The 19,857-nt window shown below is 35.0% G+C and overlaps 1 protein-coding gene across 1 annotated transcript; it reads left to right on the plus strand.

Annotated features, from left to right (window-relative positions):
* Positions 1-183: 183 nt before the first annotated feature.
* On the plus strand, positions 184-19,847 carry LOC138319139 (uncharacterized). The gene is made up of 10 exons (XM_069262079.1): positions 184-258; positions 1,836-2,573; positions 8,357-8,444; positions 9,301-9,512; positions 10,583-10,710; positions 10,864-11,045; positions 11,171-11,269; positions 17,115-17,266; positions 17,581-18,638; positions 18,873-19,847. The coding sequence occupies exons 2-10, from the start codon at positions 2,444-2,446 to the stop codon at positions 19,176-19,178; spliced, it is 2,355 nt and encodes a 784-aa protein (XP_069118180.1). The 5' UTR covers positions 184-258; positions 1,836-2,443; the 3' UTR covers positions 19,179-19,847.
* The last annotated feature ends 10 nt before the right edge of the window (positions 19,848-19,857 follow it).

The raw sequence follows: 19,857 nt of genomic DNA on the forward strand, positions 1-19,857 counted from the left end.
CCAGGGAAAAGAATGTTTTATATACCAATCGTCACGTAATTATCTGTCATTTTGTCCATTGAGTAACTAACTATCGAGGTGCTCAACTGCCTAATAATATAGCGGTTCAATAATTGAATTAAACTAATAAAGAAAGCCTGTTTTATTTGTACCTTCCCATTATAGATCTATGCCTGGTGTGCCTACCGCCTTAAGGTTTATATAAAGTTACTTGTATCGACCACAAACTATCACTTACAATGGAGTATAATGCCTTAGGTAAGTTTGCAAACTCTACTTTATTTGGTTAGCTTTGTAACAATTGATCCCATGCCTATTTATACTTCTGTTTTACTCCATATTTAAAGAAAATGTGTGTACATATAAATTAAAATAATCGAACATGTCATTTCCATTGTATCATATTTGACTTTACCATTCTTATACACGAGCTAACACAACTCTATTTACCGGCTTAGCATATAACGCTGGGCTCATTGTATTGTAGCGATGTAAATGTGATTTGATATCTATATTTTATTAACTGAATAAAATATCAAGTAAATTATCAAATAAGGTGCTGCAGCACACGATGATTCATTTCTATATTTATATAAATGACATTCCACATTATACCACAGCTAACCTGAATTTAATATCGAGGAAACCAGATGGTATATAAAGCCCATCAATGCGGTATACATTAGCCTACTAATTCAGACGTGTTTTATCTGATCTAACACAGAGTTCTGACATAGAAAGCCATGAACATAACTGATTAACTTTTTTAAATTCCCACAAAATTAGTGCAAACGTTAGCTGTCAGATGAATTTCCTAACTGAAACAAAACGATAGTGAATTTATTTCCTTTACATCGTTTAACCAATTTGATTGGTGTCTTCTTTCTAAATTTATGGTTGTCTATATATATTTATATATATTCTACAGCTTGCATACAATTGTATGATAGTAAATCACACCAGATCACATTGACGAAGATGTTTTGTTCAAATCGTATAAAAGAAATTGAATTTTTCATTTTCACGACTTTTTTTATTTTATACATTTTTTTATCTGTAGATGTTATTGACCCTATTTGAATCGATAACGTAATTTCACCATGCGTTAGTTCTCTAGTTTTTACCTCATTATGCTTGTTCTCTCGATCAGGAAATGTACAAATCATACCACTATCTGCATAGTATGTGGTTAAAGTCTTATTGTCTAATGCACACATTTAAAATGTACCATAATTATGTACCAATAATATGAAGAATTGCGTCTCGTAGTCGTTGTAAATATCAAGTGTTTCAATGGAAGTGAACGAAGCCTAAACTTTCGACGCCCCACAATCACCCACTGTTGTTTGTCTAACTTACTGTTAATGTTTGTTTTAAAAACAATGCTCAAGGTTTAATTCGACACAGATACACATTGTCTTAATATGGTCAGGCAGGGCTGATACACCAATAGCCCTCTGGTCACTGCAGTCTAATCTCAAACGACTTTCACACATGGCGGTTTATTTGGTATTCAAAACTAAAAGGCGTTAAATATTTGATTTAAGTTACCGTGTAATTACAATGATGATTGTTTGGAAATGTTCCTGTCGGTCTCAATATTACTGTCCTTCCGTTCAACAGGCCGTACAAATATTGTATACTTCATTTACACGAAGTTGATCAAATACTGACACAAAGAGGTATTTGTACCCCCGACTAAGGCAAAGTATACTTGTTATATTTCACTTCCCACCCGACCCACCTTGATATGTGTTGTACCATATCTCCAGGTAATGATAAATACAGATACATATGTATATATTATAACACTTTTCTAATTTCAACTCAACCAGGCGGACAATCGCTCATTGGTCAAGTGGAGCAATCAATCGGCAATGAAAGAGAACCAGCGTGCCTTTGTTTAGAATCCAAGAAGTAGTTGTCCTATGGCTATACTTATATAGCGGAATGTAAATGTAGGTTTGGATTATACACTTAACAGCCAGGGTGTTGGGCGATCACTGTAGCTTTAAAGTTTGTATATTAAAGTAATAGGTTGACAGTGGCCAGTTTGGTTTTCCGTTAGGACAGCCTCTGAGATGACCGTATGAGGACCCGTAGGGGTATATACTATAAGGACACACCACTCTAGCTTCCATTGTATGGTGGGGAAATGGTTAGTCACAGAACGTGAAACGGTATACCACGGACCCGCGCCTTTTAACACCAAGCAATGATAGCATCAAATGCCTGTTGAGTATAGCATAATGAAGTTTAAAGTGAGTGTGTATTGTGAATAGAACACTTGTATCAAACATCTTCTACTAGTGACACATGACGACGGCTGCTAATCAATATGTGTTTAACGCTGTGATAGCTGTTCCAAGGTGTCCCATGGTTTCTTTTTGCAAAGTTTTATCCGAGAGACATTTGTTGTGACTGATGAGGATAACCTGACGATATGACACACATGCAGAGAAAAGTAGTGGAGTTTATCTCCAAAACACCGTCCGACAGGAAGGATGTTATCATACAGATATTTCTACCCTGGCTGAGGAAGAAAAGCAACCTTCTGCAGGACATGGACAAAGGTAAGAGAAGCAAGGCTGTGACAGCTAAATTATCACTCCGTTAGTCTATGTGGTTTAGTATTGTCTGCAAATTTATATTAAATATGATTGATATACTATGTTGCTAAATAATGACTTATTCCATATTTGTCTCCATAGTGAGGATAATCGACGATCTATTTGCCAAGGAAGAAAGCATTGGATACGGGTTACAATAAGATTCTTTTCAATATATAATCTAATGTATTATATGATCTAAAACACTAGAAACCGTTTTGGTATCTTTTAATGTCAAATTTATCTCAAGTATAAATACTATTTAATCTAAAATCAAATCTATACAATATTCAGACTAGATATTGTAACATATTTATATTGATAGTATTCAGAACTACACAAAATTCACATTAATTGTTATATAAATCTAAATCATAAATCATTTTAGAGAGTAGGCCTACTTCAAAGACATACATCCAACAGTGCACCCTTTGTATAAGTACACACAGGTTCACACACAACCCACAAATACGGTATTGTTTACGAAACCGAAAACGTTTGAATGGAAGGTGAATGGAGATGTATACAAACTACTTAAAGTCTTATTATGTATAATGCTACTTGATACATTGATGGTCCACCAGCACAAATACTCTGAGTCAAGTTGGTGTGGTTTAAATCCTGCGCTCTATAGTTCTAACTGCTAGTTCTAATAAGCTTTAATTATAGTCCATGTTTATACCAACACTGATCATGATAATGGTTGTTCGGGAATCGCTGTAATTAAACGCAATTTCTCCACTCACCCACACTTTACTCTCTCAAGTACAAAAGGGAAATTTAATAAGTGTTTATTGCTGTCTGAAAACACTGAAATCAATTATTATTTATTTCCACTAAGTACATGTAATTTGATAATTTTAACTATGTTATATTTTGTAGCTATTAGGTATATTAGAATGTTAAATAGGTAACTGAGATTAAGTAACAACATAACTGTCCGAATAAAGATCACTATCTCCTATATAATTAGAATCTGGCAGCCTTGAAGTGTCCTACAAGGAAGACCTAGATCATTGTTTAGTAACATTTCTAGTTAAAGCTAATCAGTATGATCGTTCTCTATGTAAAACACGTCAATGTATTTTGAAGGTCCAGTTCGATATTTTAATGACAACTATGTCTTCTTACTCGTATTTGTTCCTTATAAGTTGTATTCTATTATCAAATGTCATAGATGAATTGAAATGAAAATCGAAAGAATGACAACTGGTACTCTAAATTCAAAAAAGTTCAAACCGTAGTAAAGATATAGTGATTGGAAGAGTTTTCAATAGTGACAACGACAACTACCGGACATGGAATCCAAAACAGGCAAAAACATCCCATCGTTATTAACGCTTATCAAAACCTCTCCTTTCAAATATGATCGTTGTGAAAATGAGAACATTTAAAAAAATAAACATGGATAACAGGTTTAAATGCGAATTTATATATAACTTGTAGTGAGAATAATGGATGAATGTTTAGGTGTTTAGAATGAAAGGAATTTGCGAGTGTGAGAGCCCCGTTTAAGGAGACAATATCCATATGGAGGCAGACCCCAGAACCCCAACCTTGGCAGAGCTGCTGAAATATTTGTCTGCAAAATAAAATATGTGTTTCTTTGAAGAAAAGTAAATTCAACATATTTGATTCATATCAACAAAAAAAGCTTGCGAATGATTTATTTTTATTATTTAAAATACAGTTTTAGTAGGCGTCTTACAAAAACTGCCAAGGGATCAAAAATATGTTTGGAGTAAAACCAAATGGAAAAAAAGCAGCACCAAGGCCATGCTGTACACATTGCAAGGCTCTCATTACATAATCAGCTTACGCTGTCGAGCATGGAGTGTAGTGTCAAGAATTGGCCACAATCAATTAGGATTGAATATAGAAATGTCCAAACATTGACTCGGTTAAGTCTCATTTTCACAACAAAGTACGGGAAGGTGGCTGTTATATTATGTGACTTGAGTAGGTTTGCCCCGGGGCTGTGTACAGATCTATAACTTTAAACTTCACACAAACCATATATGATCATGTCAACATGTTGTCTTAGCTGTATTACACATACTTTGATTCAGTCCTTGATCTTGAATATCACTTTTAACTTCTATTTCTAAACATTTGTGTATATTTTCAGAAAATCTTTATAACTGTATCAGCGAACAAAGAACCTCACTGTCTGTAAGATAATATTGGCCAATGTAACAAGCTATGGACTGCTAACTGAACATCTGCTACCCCAGACCCGACAAAATCACATTTGTACAAGCATTTGATTAATAAAGTACATGACAGGTAATACAGGTAGCCCTTTATTCACGGATTACTCTCGTGTTACTATGGTGAATGTCACTGTTGGGTAGACATTATGATTAGTGATTAATTTATAGGTATATAATAGAATAATGTTATTATATGGACAGAAAGTAACCCATTCTAATCCAATCTGATCAAGATGGGTCAACCTTTGGCGAAGTAGTAAAGACAACCAACTGAATACTACCGCTAGTATTTATAGCGAATACACAATAATTTGCAGTCGAATCCATTAAGGGCATTGTGTCGTCTCTGATCTTTCAATAAAACATTGCTATTATGTTATACTGTTTTAAAGCTCGCATTAAATACAAGAACATGTTGAATTTCATTGAAGAAATGACAAACTGTAATATTACGAATAATAACATTTCCCCATTTCTGTGTGCTTAGCAATATGGAGTGTTAATGCGCAGTAGTGCACAAATCGCCTACAGAGCAATAATATCTTAGTATATATCAAATTTGATAATGCTTTCTGTATTATTGAAAAGGAAACATTCCAAACAACATTTATGGAAATCAAAAGCATCAATAACTTTTGGGTGGTAGCATTGCATTAACAAAACACAAATAGAAACTTTTTATGAGATACAAAGACAACATTTATCGAACACCGGTACGTTGACTTGTACCGCAACAGTTTTGAAAATGATTTTAAAGCCGTTTTGATTTATTAGTAAGAACATTGTTCCGAAAGTGGAACGAAAATTTGAAAGTAATAGTTTAGATTTACTACCTGTGTTTGTGTAAAATCTAAATAACAATAAGTCTTCCGAATCAATGTTTACGAACTCTGAACTGAAGAGCACTCCATAATGAGTGGTGTCCATACACGTGAATTATGAATCACTTGAAACACATCCACAATCGACCAAGGTTTCTGACAGAACCACCTCGCACCTGTAGTGTATACAAAGAACGGAGCACGTCTTCAGTATCGCGGAGATTTCTAAAACTGTAAATCTTCAAAATGTTATTTATTGAATTAATATTTGTCACGCCTTTACTTCAAAGAAACTTGATAAAAGTGGATATATTTTGATCAAATGAACGCAGACAGTATATGATAAATGGCTTCTATCTTGATAAAATAATGTATAACACTGAATATATCTGGAGAAACAATTGCATACTTATCTTCCTTTTTGATAAACGAAAACAATAATTGTCAGAAGAAAATAACTTTTGCATCATAGGCTCTCCTACAAATCTTAGGTTTGGAGCCTCGTGATCATAAACTCATACGTCAGTCTCTTATTTTGCGCTGACCATTTTCAACTTGATCATATATTCCACGTTGTTTTATTGATAATACATTTCCTTCCTATCCTTTGAATGCAAGAAGAAAATATGAAGTCCGTGTTAAACTTGACTATGTCTTAACTTAAGCAAATCAGTTTCTATTAAACTTTTACACATCCACTTTAAATATATAACGTGCTGATATTTTTGCTGTAACAATCGGTTTAAATGTTGCTCCGATTTTAATCAACATTTATTGTTTACATTCGTTAAGTTCGCATGGAGCTTTATTTTTTCATAAAAAAGATATTCCCCATTACACCTTCTTGATCTTGATAAAAACCCTGCTGTCGCGGTTATGTAGAATGCTTTCTAGCTCATGCTTCTGGCAATATGCTGTTAGAGCTATGCATTTATGATTGGCTTTGTAAAACGTAGCATAATACACACATGCTTTCAATAAGGCGGATACGTTCCATTATGTATCTGTCACCGGGACATTGTAGAATTGTGATGATGGAAATATTAAAGCCTTTAGCATGACATGTGGTAACACGGTTCCATCTAAACCTTACGACGTATTTACACTAACAAGCACCGTATGACCTGAGGACACAAACAGCCAATCACACAGATTAGTTTTTCGTTTTATCTACACTAAAGCAGGTTCTTTATATTATTAAAAATGCATTCGAAGAATCAAACTTTATCATTTGTCACTGCGTAATTAATTAAACGAGTCGTAATGAGTTTCCCTCAACAAATACCGGGTATATTATTCAAAAGACTGGTTAATTTAAAGATGCTCCTCCGCCGACACAGCATAAATGAAATTCTTCATTCGGACAATAATTGGTGTTTAATCGTGTATATATATGCCTAATTAAAACAAAAACTAACATAAAATAATTTATTTCGCCTTTGGTGCATGCGCAATCAGTACTTCATTCCATATAGGATATAGTGCCACGGATTTTTTTCGGGATGCAATTAATTATTTTTCATATTTTTAACTTTAATCAAAATTTGAAGCTCAAACTTTTTAACGGTGGTAATGGTGTAAAGTAAGTTACTTTTGTAACTGAAGAAAAATACGAAATTGTCTCCTCCTGTTTTTGATAGTGCAAAAATACCATTTGTCAGCGGTGGAGCATCTTTAAATTCTAATGAATGATTACATATTATTTCCCTCGGTTGCATTAAGATATATACTTACGAGCCCCAGAGGTATTCAACGACTGCAAAATTATAATATTCTTCACTTTGACATCAATTTATTTGTTATTGTAGTCGTAGGTGGACGTAACAGATTAGTGTTTATATATGTATCAAAGAAAGCATGTGAGTGGATGTCAATACAACCATAAGACTGATTCTCTAAATTGCTAAAAGCTTTCCAATATCTATCGTTTACGAAGAAATATTTGCATGAAACAAACATTTTTGTCTAACATCATGTTAATATCTCATAGCATAGAAATTAACATACAAGTTGAATAGCGAAATAACATTTATAAGGAAAACGAGTCCCGAAGACAGTATATAATTATATGTGATGGAGATGTAACACAAAACCACAGTGTACTCTCATCATAATTGTATGTGATGAAGATGTAACACAAAACCACAGTGTACTCTCATCATAATTGTATGTGATGAAGATGTAACACAAAACCACAGTGTACTCTCATCATAATTGTATGTGATGAAGATGTAACACAAAACCACAGTGAACTCTCATCATAATTGTATGTGATAGAGATGTAACACAAAACCACAGTGAACTCTCATCATAATTGCATGTGATGAAGTTGTAACACAAAACCACAGTGTACTCTCATCATAATTGTATGTGATGAAGATGTAACACAAAACAACAGTGAACTCTCATCATAATTGTATGCGATAGAGATGTAACACAAAAAAAACCACAGTGTACTTTCATCATCAATAGTTTTAAAATTATTTGGATTACACTAAGACTTGGGTGACTGTCTTCATAACAAAAACTAAAACTAGATTATTAAGAATTGTATTATTTCTACATTAATTAGCCATTTTTTTCTTTGGTAAGTTAAGGCGAGTCCTAGCTATAGCAGGACAATTCAGTTTGTTGCTATGAATTAAAGTTTTAAAATAATGGTCTGTATATCATTGGTTTAGTCGTTTAATTCAAATCTTATCTTGACTTCCAGATATCCTAACTGACGTCATGAGAAACTGTGCTTACCAAAAGGCAAACCGAGATGACGTCATCATCACTCAAGGAGAACAGGGAGACAGGTATATAAAGGGAGACAACTAAACTAACAGGGGTTGGGAGATAATCTATGACATACCCATTGTAATAGAATGGATATAGAGCATCATATGTTAGTTCAGTCATCAACTAAATAAGAGTTTCAGGCTGACAATCCGAATGCATCATAATAACTGGGATTATGGAAGTTTTAATTTCTCTGCGTATAACTCAGATTCAATGGTCTATTGGATTTTAAAATATGAGTAATATATACAGATAAAGGTGGAAATTGGTAGTTGTGAATCAGAAGAGAATAAAAATCTTTTGTAAAACACCAACAAATATCAAGACGTTTTCCTATTAACAAAACATATGATTACAATCGTATAAGCTCTTTCAAGTCGTGTTTCTGAAAGGATTCCTGTACTATCAATAATCGATGTAGGCAATACTTTTAATACTCTTTATAATATTGGTTATGGTAGACAGAAAACCATGTTTGATGAAAAATAATGTAATTATATGTTGGGTAAGAAACAGAACACCACAACAAAGGTAGGCCGCTGTTGTGATTCACAATACCAAAACAAAGTGGAAACATTACTCTGGGAAAGAAAACATGCGCCTGTCGACGACATATTGGTTATTGACAAGCTTTGGTGTATGTAAAACTAGCATTGTTCCTCTCTCCGTCACCAGCCTCGCCGACTCGTCCTTGGTCAGATTATTGTATTGATACATTTCGCTAATCGATTAAAAGCATTGTTCTTCTGTATATATACCGTGTATACAGAGACAGGTTTAATAATCGGGAGTACTATACCACATTATCACAGCTAGTGTCTAAACCAGTGAATTTCGCCAACTAGATCGTACGCAGTTTCTCTATCTTTATAGTTTTTACATCATGTTGACGGGGAAGACGTCGGTTTACATCACTCCTATCAAAGTTGACGATGAACAGCGGGAAAAGGTACCGGAAACTGAACAGGAACAGAAGGACGAGGGTAGTGAAGATGGCGCTTCTGAATGTTCAGATGCAGAAGAGGAAAAGAAAGAAAATAAACCACTCGATCGTTCAAAATATGGAAGATTTATAATGCATTATGGTACGTATTATTGGTATATCTATCAAAACCTCTCAGCACTTTGAAATGAAGTCTCGAAACGTGTCAGTGCTTTTATCGTTCCAATGAATATGTTTTAATGTCAAACTGTCTTTATTGTATGCTTGTGTTTTTGTAGCATGTATTTGTTTTTCTGATATCTAATTCTTTCGAAGAGTTACGGCTTTTTTTTTTTATTCTCTTCTGACATGCCGTGACATCTCTGTTCTCTTTACAGGATTGATTGTCATATTGACTTTTAGACGACTAACTCTTAAAACTAGTGTTATATTTATTTACCACCGTAGTGTCCATATCGATTTCTGACCCCAAACCGTTTTAACACTAAACCTTATGATAAATCAACTTTTTGCACAATTACACAAACGATTCCCGTCATTGACATTAAGATAGGTGTTTAGGGTGTAAAGGTCTGCTATAAAGACGTGCAGTTGAAAGGAATGTGTTTGGTTCTGGACATCATAATACCGTACAATCGTTATTAGTTTTCCTTACCTTTTCATTCCTGTCGATTACATCAATAGTAATAAACGTTTGATTGCATAACATCAACACTAACCATCGATCTTAGGATCGAAGATTCCTTCTTATACGAAACCTACTGAATATTGACCATGCCCTATTTCATTACGTCTTCCTTTACTTTTGTACTATGTGTTGACAACGAAAAGTAAATTTAAAACATTATGATGGTATGTGATGACAATGACGTCGAATGATAATAAAAAATATATATATAACCAAAGCAAGAAAGGGATTTTACTTTCCCGATGCAATGCATGGGACCAAATGTGTACCATTCTTACCTGTCAGTCCGAGTTATGTTATATATGTAACCTATTTTTGTAAAATAATATTATTAAGTAAAACTGAGGATGCTTTGTCTATTGGAGCACCTGGTCTTGTTCTCTTCATTCTTTATGTATGAATAATTGTATTGCGTATTGAGGATGATAATGATTCATCGCGGAAGCAGAAGATAATTTATGATGACCATTTTTGGAGAAGTGATGATGTGATTTCCTACTTAAGTATGGTACCATCTGTTTCAGAGGGCGGGAAAAGTTTCGGCGAGGTAGCCCTGATGAGTGAGGATTCTGTGAGAAACGCGACCATTATAGCAGACGAGGAGACAGATCTACTGGTTATCAGTCGGGAACTCTTCAACAGATCCATCAAGGTAAACATGTCACTAGTCTTTGGTGTATTTATTGACTGCGCAACATGTGGTTGTACCAGATTAACTTTTTGTCTTTAGTAACCCATCATTGCATTATAAAATCCATATACTGACCTTGGTAATAGCAAAAGTTATTACTTGGTATATTGACAGGCAAAACAGGAAGAAGAATACCAAGAAAAGAAGGATTTTATCAACAAGAGCCCTTTCTTTCATAACTGGTCTCCCAAGTTTAAGCGTCTTCTAGAAATGAGTATAAGGAAAGAACAGTACCCGTTCGGTAGTACTATAGTGAGACAAGGAGATGCGGCCTGTGGACTGGTGTTTCTACTCAGGTAATTATTAGTATGAGAAGTTACCTCAAGATTGTATTCTGCCTAGTGATAACATTTTTTTCTTTTGAATTATTTAGTGTGAACATTTATTCCAAAATACTATGGCTTCATTATCATTTTTGCAGTGGTCAAGCTAAAGTCACAGTCAATCCATCTCACCATAACGGTCAGTTTCCTCTACTGACGAAACAGGAAATCAGTCCGATCGCCAAGGAAATAGGAAGGTAAGATTAAGTTTGAAAACAAACCAAAACATCAGGTTTGATTTATCTGATAGCTCTTTAAGAACGCCGTCACATATACTTTGATGAGTAGAGAGCACTTATTTGTAAAAAAAAAATACTTTCCTAAATATGATTTAAAGCATCCGTCGAAATCATATATTATAAAGTTCGAATCATGAAAATATTAGAACATATTTCCGTTTTTTGCGCGTAAGGGTTATTGATAAGCATAATGTTTGCATAAAACTATCTTTAGGTCACCTGCATATTGTTTTGCTACTCAAAACTGCTGTTCAAAAATGGATGTTTTTGAGTAATATCAGGTTATAGCCTAATTAAAACGTTGCATGTTGTGATTCCACTTATCATTGCATTCCCTAATCATGATGTGCGACTTTTAACGGAAGAAATGTTAGTTATTTCGGGTAAGACTAGATTTCATATTTCACGCGAGATAGAATACCGTGAAAATGAATCGTGGCTCTAATAAATACGATTATTTCGCACGTCATACAGTCGTTAAGGAATATGACACGAAATTATATCGCACGTGAAACAATCGTTAAGAAATATGACGCGAAATTATATCGCACGTGAAACAGTCATTAAGGAATATAACGCGAAATGAAGTCGACGCGAAAATATGTTGGTTTACATTACCCTTCCGTTTGAGCATGAATTTCAATTATATCAAACAACTTTTTTAGTTTGGAAAATATATCATCACCCACTCATTGACACGTGTTTGAATATACTAGTACTCAAAGCAATTAACCTGTTATGTTTGATTTTTGGTCTAAATATAAGCATTCCTACAGCTTGACCTCCTCAACTTTGACTTGTGTCACTTATTATCATAATTAATGGAATATAGTTGTCGTTGAATTGTGCTATGTATTGTCATTATAAATCATGTCGTTCATGGAAGCCTAATTTACACGTGTGGTTATTGTTACAAATTTGTCAATTAACAATTTCGATCACTTTACTAGGCGACCAATTAACACACCTGTAATGTGTTATGTCTGACTTGCTAATTGTGCTTTGGAGGTATTAAATATAGATTATATCACCATTTTACCCCAAAACTCAATTTAACTTTAAAAACTAAATTAAACACACTGAGAAACATTAAGCCGATCCAATGCGGTGAATTCTAATACGTAGGCGGTTAGTACCTGGTGAATCAATAGTTTTGCCATTATAAACCTATAAGATGGTTTGTGCATATACACATGCATATACGTATATTGATAATATCTACAATAATAGGACAAATAACATGTTTGTGGTAATGCTTGTATTGGAAACACTCAATAGTAAAATAATGGAAAAAACAATACCCACTGAACAGTAGTAAAAGGATACGGCATCAACATTCATCGGTCCTTGATTGGATGTGTTTTCTGACAATAATAGCTCTTACTTTGTAGTGCCCTGCCGGTGAAACCGGGTGGGGGACTATAGTGTTTGTTCCCGTCCGTTTGTCTGTCCGGATTCGGTTTCCAGATGATAATTTGAGAACGAATCGATGGAGTTTGATCAAACTTCATACAATAGTAACATATGAATACAGTTTGAGATTAAATTTTGGGTCAAAAAGTCAAAAAGTCAACTACAAAGGTCACTGTTACTAAAAAAAGATTGTTACACAAATTTTAGTTTCCGGATGAGAGCAACAAAATTTCTTCAAACTTCATAAAATGGTAACATAGGAGATATCATAGCTTGGGATTGAATTTGGGGTCAAAATGTCAACTACAAATGTCACTTCTACCAAAAATAGATTGTTTCACAAACTATTTGTTTCCAGAGGATAACTTGAGAATACATCAACGGATTTTGTTCAAACTTCATACAATGATAGCATAACTCAATAATAACTTTCCATATAGATTAGAAAATGTAATTGACGGCAGGGGACGTGTGTTTCTTACAACACTTACTGTAAGCTTGTTCGCCCACCGCTTTCTCTACTTCACAATCTGTATTCAAAATATTAGTATCCAGCAATTAAAATGTTTAAAGAGTATTATATTTTATGGACATATGAATATTAAAAGAAAAATCAATATAAGTCGAACACAGAAGAATGTTAAAAGTACACCGACAAGTACCAATTATAATGTATAGTTATTCTCAGATTACCTACACACGTTTGCATGTTTCTTACTACAGTAGTCTAATATATGGCAGAATAGCCGACAGGTCTACAAAGTTTTGTTCAACTTCTCCACAACAAACACTCCCAACACGTACCTTATTAATTGATAAAGGTGTGAATTAGAATCAAATTGTTCAAGTACTATTTGATCACACTCGGGTTTCAAAAGCTACACTTGAGATTTTACACCCGTGTCAGGTAAGAGGTGTTATATTTGTTGGATGGATCGTGATAATTTCTTCATCACTATAAAAATATGATATTCTGAATGCATGTTCCAATATATCTGTAATAGGGGACTCCTCCAGCTGTTTAATATCATATATAAATGTTGTCATCTTTAGATCTCTGTGGGTTACCGCCGATACTCGACAGTTATTGAGATGTATATGGCTGTTCTGCTATTTATAGGAGAAAATATATACCAGTGAAAGGTTAGAACGGTTATATTGACTCAAGACTAGCAATATATATATATCCAAGTATTATGCCACCTGTAATATTACAAAGTATATCAGTAAACTATAAATTCAAAAGGAAGCTATAAGTTCTTACAAAGTCCAGCTGTGAAATTCGACAGTTATGATATAAAATGTCCCAGATCATAACATGATTGAATCAGTTAGGTCATATAGGAGCATTTCTAGACGTAATAACCGTATCTCGACGATTTCTGGTGTCTCATTGTTTGGCTGGTGTGTTTCAATCGTAAAGGCCCGGTCCCACTGAAGAGCAGATTAATTACGGATGAATTTAGTTTATAAATTTTGGCCGTTCGTTGTCATCCGCAACAAAATTGGCTTAAAATAACAAATTTTCAAGTATAAATTACGGATATGTTAATAACATTCTGCGAATTTATTACGAACAAATGCGGATATTTCACGAATAAAAACGAATACGATAATGGATGCTCTCCCGTGTTGGGTACAATGGGTATGATTATCCAACAATGCGGATACGTAACAAACAATTACGAATATATAACGCATAAATTGAGGAAACGGATCGGAAGTATTACGATTGTTACGGAAATATTACGAATCTATTAATAATGCATTGCGTAGATGTAGCGGAAAGAACGGTTGTATTGCGCATGTTGGGCATCTGAATTACGGTAGGAAAAGAAGCGCACTCGGGCCTTTGGATATCGCTTTTCACAACAACACGACTGCTACAAAGATAAGCAAGCTGCAACTTTCATCCTACATCCTCTAGATACAAAGAAGGTCCAGTCTGCTTCAAATTCAAATCAAAGCAAAACACTTTTTCTTTTGTGTCTTTGAATTAATTTCATGACTTGAACAATTTGATTGATATATTGTTGATACCATTGTTATGTTGCATTGGTATTATTGCCGAGGACCCATTATTACACCTGTACTTCTCGACGGACTGGAAAGAATAGATAAATATGTCGATTTTTGCCATATTTATACAGTAGTTTTGGTTTACGCAACACGTTTGTTATACATTCGCAAATTATTCTCAAATCAAATGCAAAACAGACGCAATACAAACGTTGAACTCAATATACATTCGCTACAAATTATTTTGATTCGTGATGTCAACGTGATAGGTACGCTATATATTCGTTTAACACATTGTCCCAGTTCGCTATAAAGCCGCAAAACCCTGTCAGTTGCGGATATCAACGAATAACAGCGGATATACAGCGCATATAATAAGCATGTATTGAGTATATATTACGAGCGAATAGCGTATCTAATGCGAATGATTTCCGCAATCAAAATTTTGTGCAGTTCAAAAATCCTGGGAACGGAAAAACACGCCTTTGCGGATAATTACGGACGCGTGCGGATGTTGGGCGACAGATACAAGTACGTTTTACGAATATTGCGTATGCTCAGCGAATATCAGCCAATTTTGTGCGCAATGCATTCGCAAATCTTCCTAAGAGTGCGCTTCTTTTCCTACCGTAATTCAGATGCCCAACATGCGCAATACAACCGTTCTTTCCGCTACATCTACGCAATGCATTATTAATAGATTCATAATATTTCCGTAACAATCGCAATACTTCCGATCTTTTTCCTCAATTTATGCGTTATATACTCGTAATTGTTTGTTACATATCCGCATTGTTGGATAATCATACCGATTGTACCCCACACGGGAGAGCATCCGTTATCGTATTCGTTTTTATTTGTGAAATATCCGCATTTGTTCGTAATAAATTCGCAGAATGTTATTAACATATCCGTAATTTATACTTAAAAATTTGTTATTTTAAGCCAATTTTGTTGCGGATGACAACGAACGGCTAAAATTTATAAACTAAATTCATCCGTAATTAATCCGCTCTTCAGTGGGACCGGGCCTTAACACTTATTTGTCACATTACCAAACAAGTGATCGTAGCGATGTTTAAGTAGACCAAATCTTTACTTTATACGTTAAAATACAACAACATGATGTAAAGCACGGAAAAGGGTATTCATGAACAGCACTAACACGAGGACAGTATAAGCGTGTGTGAATTCAGCTCTCTCCTGTTGTATATCTATATAACGAACATGTCCTAGCCCACGCTATTTATTATTTGTCCTATATATTGGACATTTTTATCTGCTATACTCACAAATAATCACCTACCCGGATGTCAGGACACAAACACTTGTGTTGATCAATGATTACGGTAGGTCAATATTTACGTTATATTAATATTTACAATTTACCCACAAAACACTTCTACTTGAATTATTAAATACATGTCTGTGAAGATCCAAGGCTGTTGATCGCCATTACAGACAGTTCCAAAATATGAAAACAAACTCTTTGTATATATTTATCTTATATCCCGTTACAAGCGTATTTCGTTATGAACACTTTCTACGACACCAAAACACCTATAAGAGCATTATGAATTTTAAACAGATCACACTGTATTATTCGAGCAATTACATTTGTAGTTGTCGTAATATGTGATAACGATAAATCATATTATCTTTCAGTAAGAAATGATTACACGACATCGTTAGCTATATAGAAGCAAGAACATAGGCAGCATCTCTAGGCATCTGGTTTAGACTTTATCGAAGTTAATATGGAAATACAATTAAAAGAAACAAAATATAGCCTTAGACACATATAGAGAACAACCAACTAAATAATGTTACATAGACCACAGTGTTATAGTTTGTTAAAGTTTTGTGATGTATTAAAACAAAGGAATATTAGTTAGCTATTGTGTTCTATAATTAAAGTCTAGGTTCTCATATAACACTAGATAGAAAAAGAAGTTTGGGTCCTTCAGCTCAAACTCCAACCAGGGTAGCTATATTGAAATCAGACGCATTTTGCCCTGAAAATCCTGAAATTTTAATGTTTTTACCTATTCATTATCAAAATTGATATTTTGAACCTAAATCAAATCTGATTTTCCAAATTCATATCATGGTTATCTAGGAATAATTTTGTTAGAAAACATTTTTACTTTTGAAATTCATAATTAGCCAGCCAATCAGCGGCCGGGTTTAAATTCTATCCTGGGCTCAATCTTGTATACACAGGGGCTATTTCGAAGGTCTTTTTTCATTTAGTTGGTTGTTTCCTAAAAGGAACGATGCATGCTAGAGGTTCTCGAACATTTGGTTGTTTATAATAATTCAATGTTTCATTTTGATCTCACTTCTGAAACTTTATCTTATAATGTTTAAGGAATTCCTACAACAAAATCGTGAAGAAGCGTGAGCGCAACTTTACTCAACATCAGATACAGATACGAAGAAAGGAGGGTTACGCGGCAGCAGAGAAAAGGGTGATGAACCGAACAGTGGAGTTATGCTGCATAGAATCCAACGATGTCGTGGGTAAGTAATTTTGATGTTCTTTATGTTACGGAATTACGGTCGAATCTAAACACGTTCTATCTGCTGTTTTGTTTTGTATTACGAAATTATGAATATAAAGGCACAAGTTTCAACAAAAGTTTATCATATTGATTGAGCATCGACGTCCTCCATAACTCAATAAAACATATCCAGTGTGAACATCAACTTTAATCAGGTGTCGGGCGAAATAAGACGAATTTCGTCCCTGTGTATAGATTTCTATGAAAGAAACCTAAGATTTTGAATAATGAATGGTTTGAAGGAAATCACAATAATAAATGGTTTACTTGCAGGAGATATTGAGATGGTGATGGAGTTAGAAAGGAGTACGTGTACAGTTCATTGTACCGAGAACACGACAGTGATGGTGTTAGACACAAAGAACTACGACAGATTAATAGCCAAGAAAAACATGCATACCATTAGGAAACTATGTAAGTCAGCATTACAGAAGGTTCTGTGCAGGGCGAACTCAGGAAAAGGATCTCAAGTACCACTGCTAGATATACTCCAGAAAAAGTTACAAGAAAAACTACCGTCCAAAGACGAAAGCAATATCAAACCCAAAACTGATAGAACTAAATCGGTTGTAATGGATCAGTTAATTCAATTTTTCTTGAAAGACAAAGCGCCTCTCATTGAGCCATGCGTACCGAATTCCCTTTACTATCGAATGAAATCCGAGAAACGCGCTAAAATGATAGAAATGAATGAGATGAAGTTAAAGGGACAAGTTACAAAGGTAGAGAACAGACTGTATGACTACCGACCTCGAAGGAAAGTCCCAAGAAGCATGAAACAGCTGAAGAGTATGCGAGCCGACAACGATCTACTGCGGGCCACTCCGACTGCCTGGGATTACACACAAACTTCACTAACAAGTCTACGGCCGCGCACATCACTCGGTATCTATAGAGAGTCGAGTCAGACCCCCTCCTCCAGGCCACATACCGCCGGAATATTCCATCTCACGGAATGTAATACCACAGACGCAGAATCTGTTGCCTCGCCTACACGGGAAGAACCGAGCGGTGCCGTGTCGGATATACTGGAACAAATCGACCAAGTACAAAAAGAGAAGACAGAAGTCAGATCTAAGGTAATTTGTTCCGCAATGGCAGTCAGCGAAATTAACAAGACGAGCATGAGGAATGGAGGCAGCTCAACGAGTGCGTTGACAGCTTTGGAACCTTTTGACGAAGATTATTTTGACTGGGAAACTAGCGAAAGAAATCTCTGTAATCTCGAAGATAGAATCAAGCAATTCTGTTCTGATGGCGATAGCAAACCAACGAAAGTTGCACCTCAAGTCGCTTCTCTCAGGAGATTCAGCATTCGGGACGAAAAGGAGGTAAGATATTGTGTTCTGCAATGAAGGTTTAGTTTTTTTATCACGTGTTCTCTTAATTATTTTCCAAATGTCAATATCCGTCCACTAGTCGTGCAATCATCATTGCTTTCATGAACTTAACCATAGAGAAATATTAAATTATTTACTTTTCAAATGAACGAGCCCAGATAAGTGAAATGTGTCAAAACTGAAATACTTGAAAATGGATGTGTATCTATTTTTTTTCTTTGTTAGGACGAGACATCTTTTGAAGTTAAGGTACCAAAACCGGGAGGAACAGTGTTCATAAAATCAAAGCCATGCCACCTCCCTCCTAACGCCAATATTCATCCTGACGGACATCAACATGTGCGGCGGTTTGTTGTCACCCGAGACGAAACACAAGACTTCTCGTCTGTGTTGTCAAGGCGACCGAAATCGGCTCGTCCTACCCGCAGTATCAGTCCACCGTCAAGTAATGGCAGACGACCGAAAACCGCAATTGGTGGCAGGACGTCTTATAGTAGGACTGAATCTCTTGTTCAAATGGTTGCATCATGAGCAGGTTCTCAAACCAAGATGATGTTGACACGCTACGTGGGTTCATAGATGATCGTCTGTAACAGTACAACCTTGATACATGTGTTCATGGTATTCTAAAGTGATTTTTCCCTTCTCAACAGAAATTGAGACTTTTGTTGAGACGCGAGTTTTATGTTTATAGAGACGTAATCATGGCGTTTTAGTACCAGTATTTGGGCCAAACCTGACTTCAATTGTCATTAGAAAATCCGTTGGATCCTTGTACAAGTTGAAGTCATTGGACGAATATAACTTTCTGTCGGGAGATTAACATGTCGAATGGTGATCAGTATGGGATTCAGAGGTTAATGCATGGATATTAAACCTTAAAATAGTAGCACGACGGTAGAACTGACCGCCCAGTTCTGTAAATGATCTGAATTGGTATTAATGTTTCCTAAAAGACTAAGGTGTAGTCAGAGCGAACTAGTCACATGTGTTTTAGGTTACGAAGTATGTGTAATGTTAATTTATAAGCATCCCTATGTAATACAGTTTATTTTTAACATAAAAATGAAACATACATTCAAGTCATGATGAGAAAACGATTCATTATATTTTAACTACAAATTATCTAATTTTCAAATGGTGCTTTTATCGATAACGTAGAATTACATTTATAAAGACAATTTTAGACAGATAATTGATTACTCTTGTT

This window comes from Argopecten irradians, chromosome 3, assembly GCF_041381155.1.
Source record: "Argopecten irradians isolate NY chromosome 3, Ai_NY, whole genome shotgun sequence".
Lineage (NCBI taxonomy): Eukaryota > Metazoa > Mollusca > Bivalvia > Pectinida > Pectinidae > Argopecten > Argopecten irradians.

Bases quoted from the DNA above. Each gene is read 5' to 3' on its own strand.
- LOC138319139 (XM_069262079.1), top strand. From the start codon at position 2,444: ATGACACACATGCAGAGAAAAGTAGTGGAGTTTATCTCCAAAACACCG. The intron at 10,711-10,863 runs GTAAACATGTCA...GTATATTGACAG, and splicing joins TCTTCAACAGATCCATCAAG to GCAAAACAGGAAGAAGAATA. The intron at 11,270-17,114 runs GTAAGATTAAGT...ATAATGTTTAAG, and splicing joins ATCGCCAAGGAAATAGGAAG to GAATTCCTACAACAAAATCG.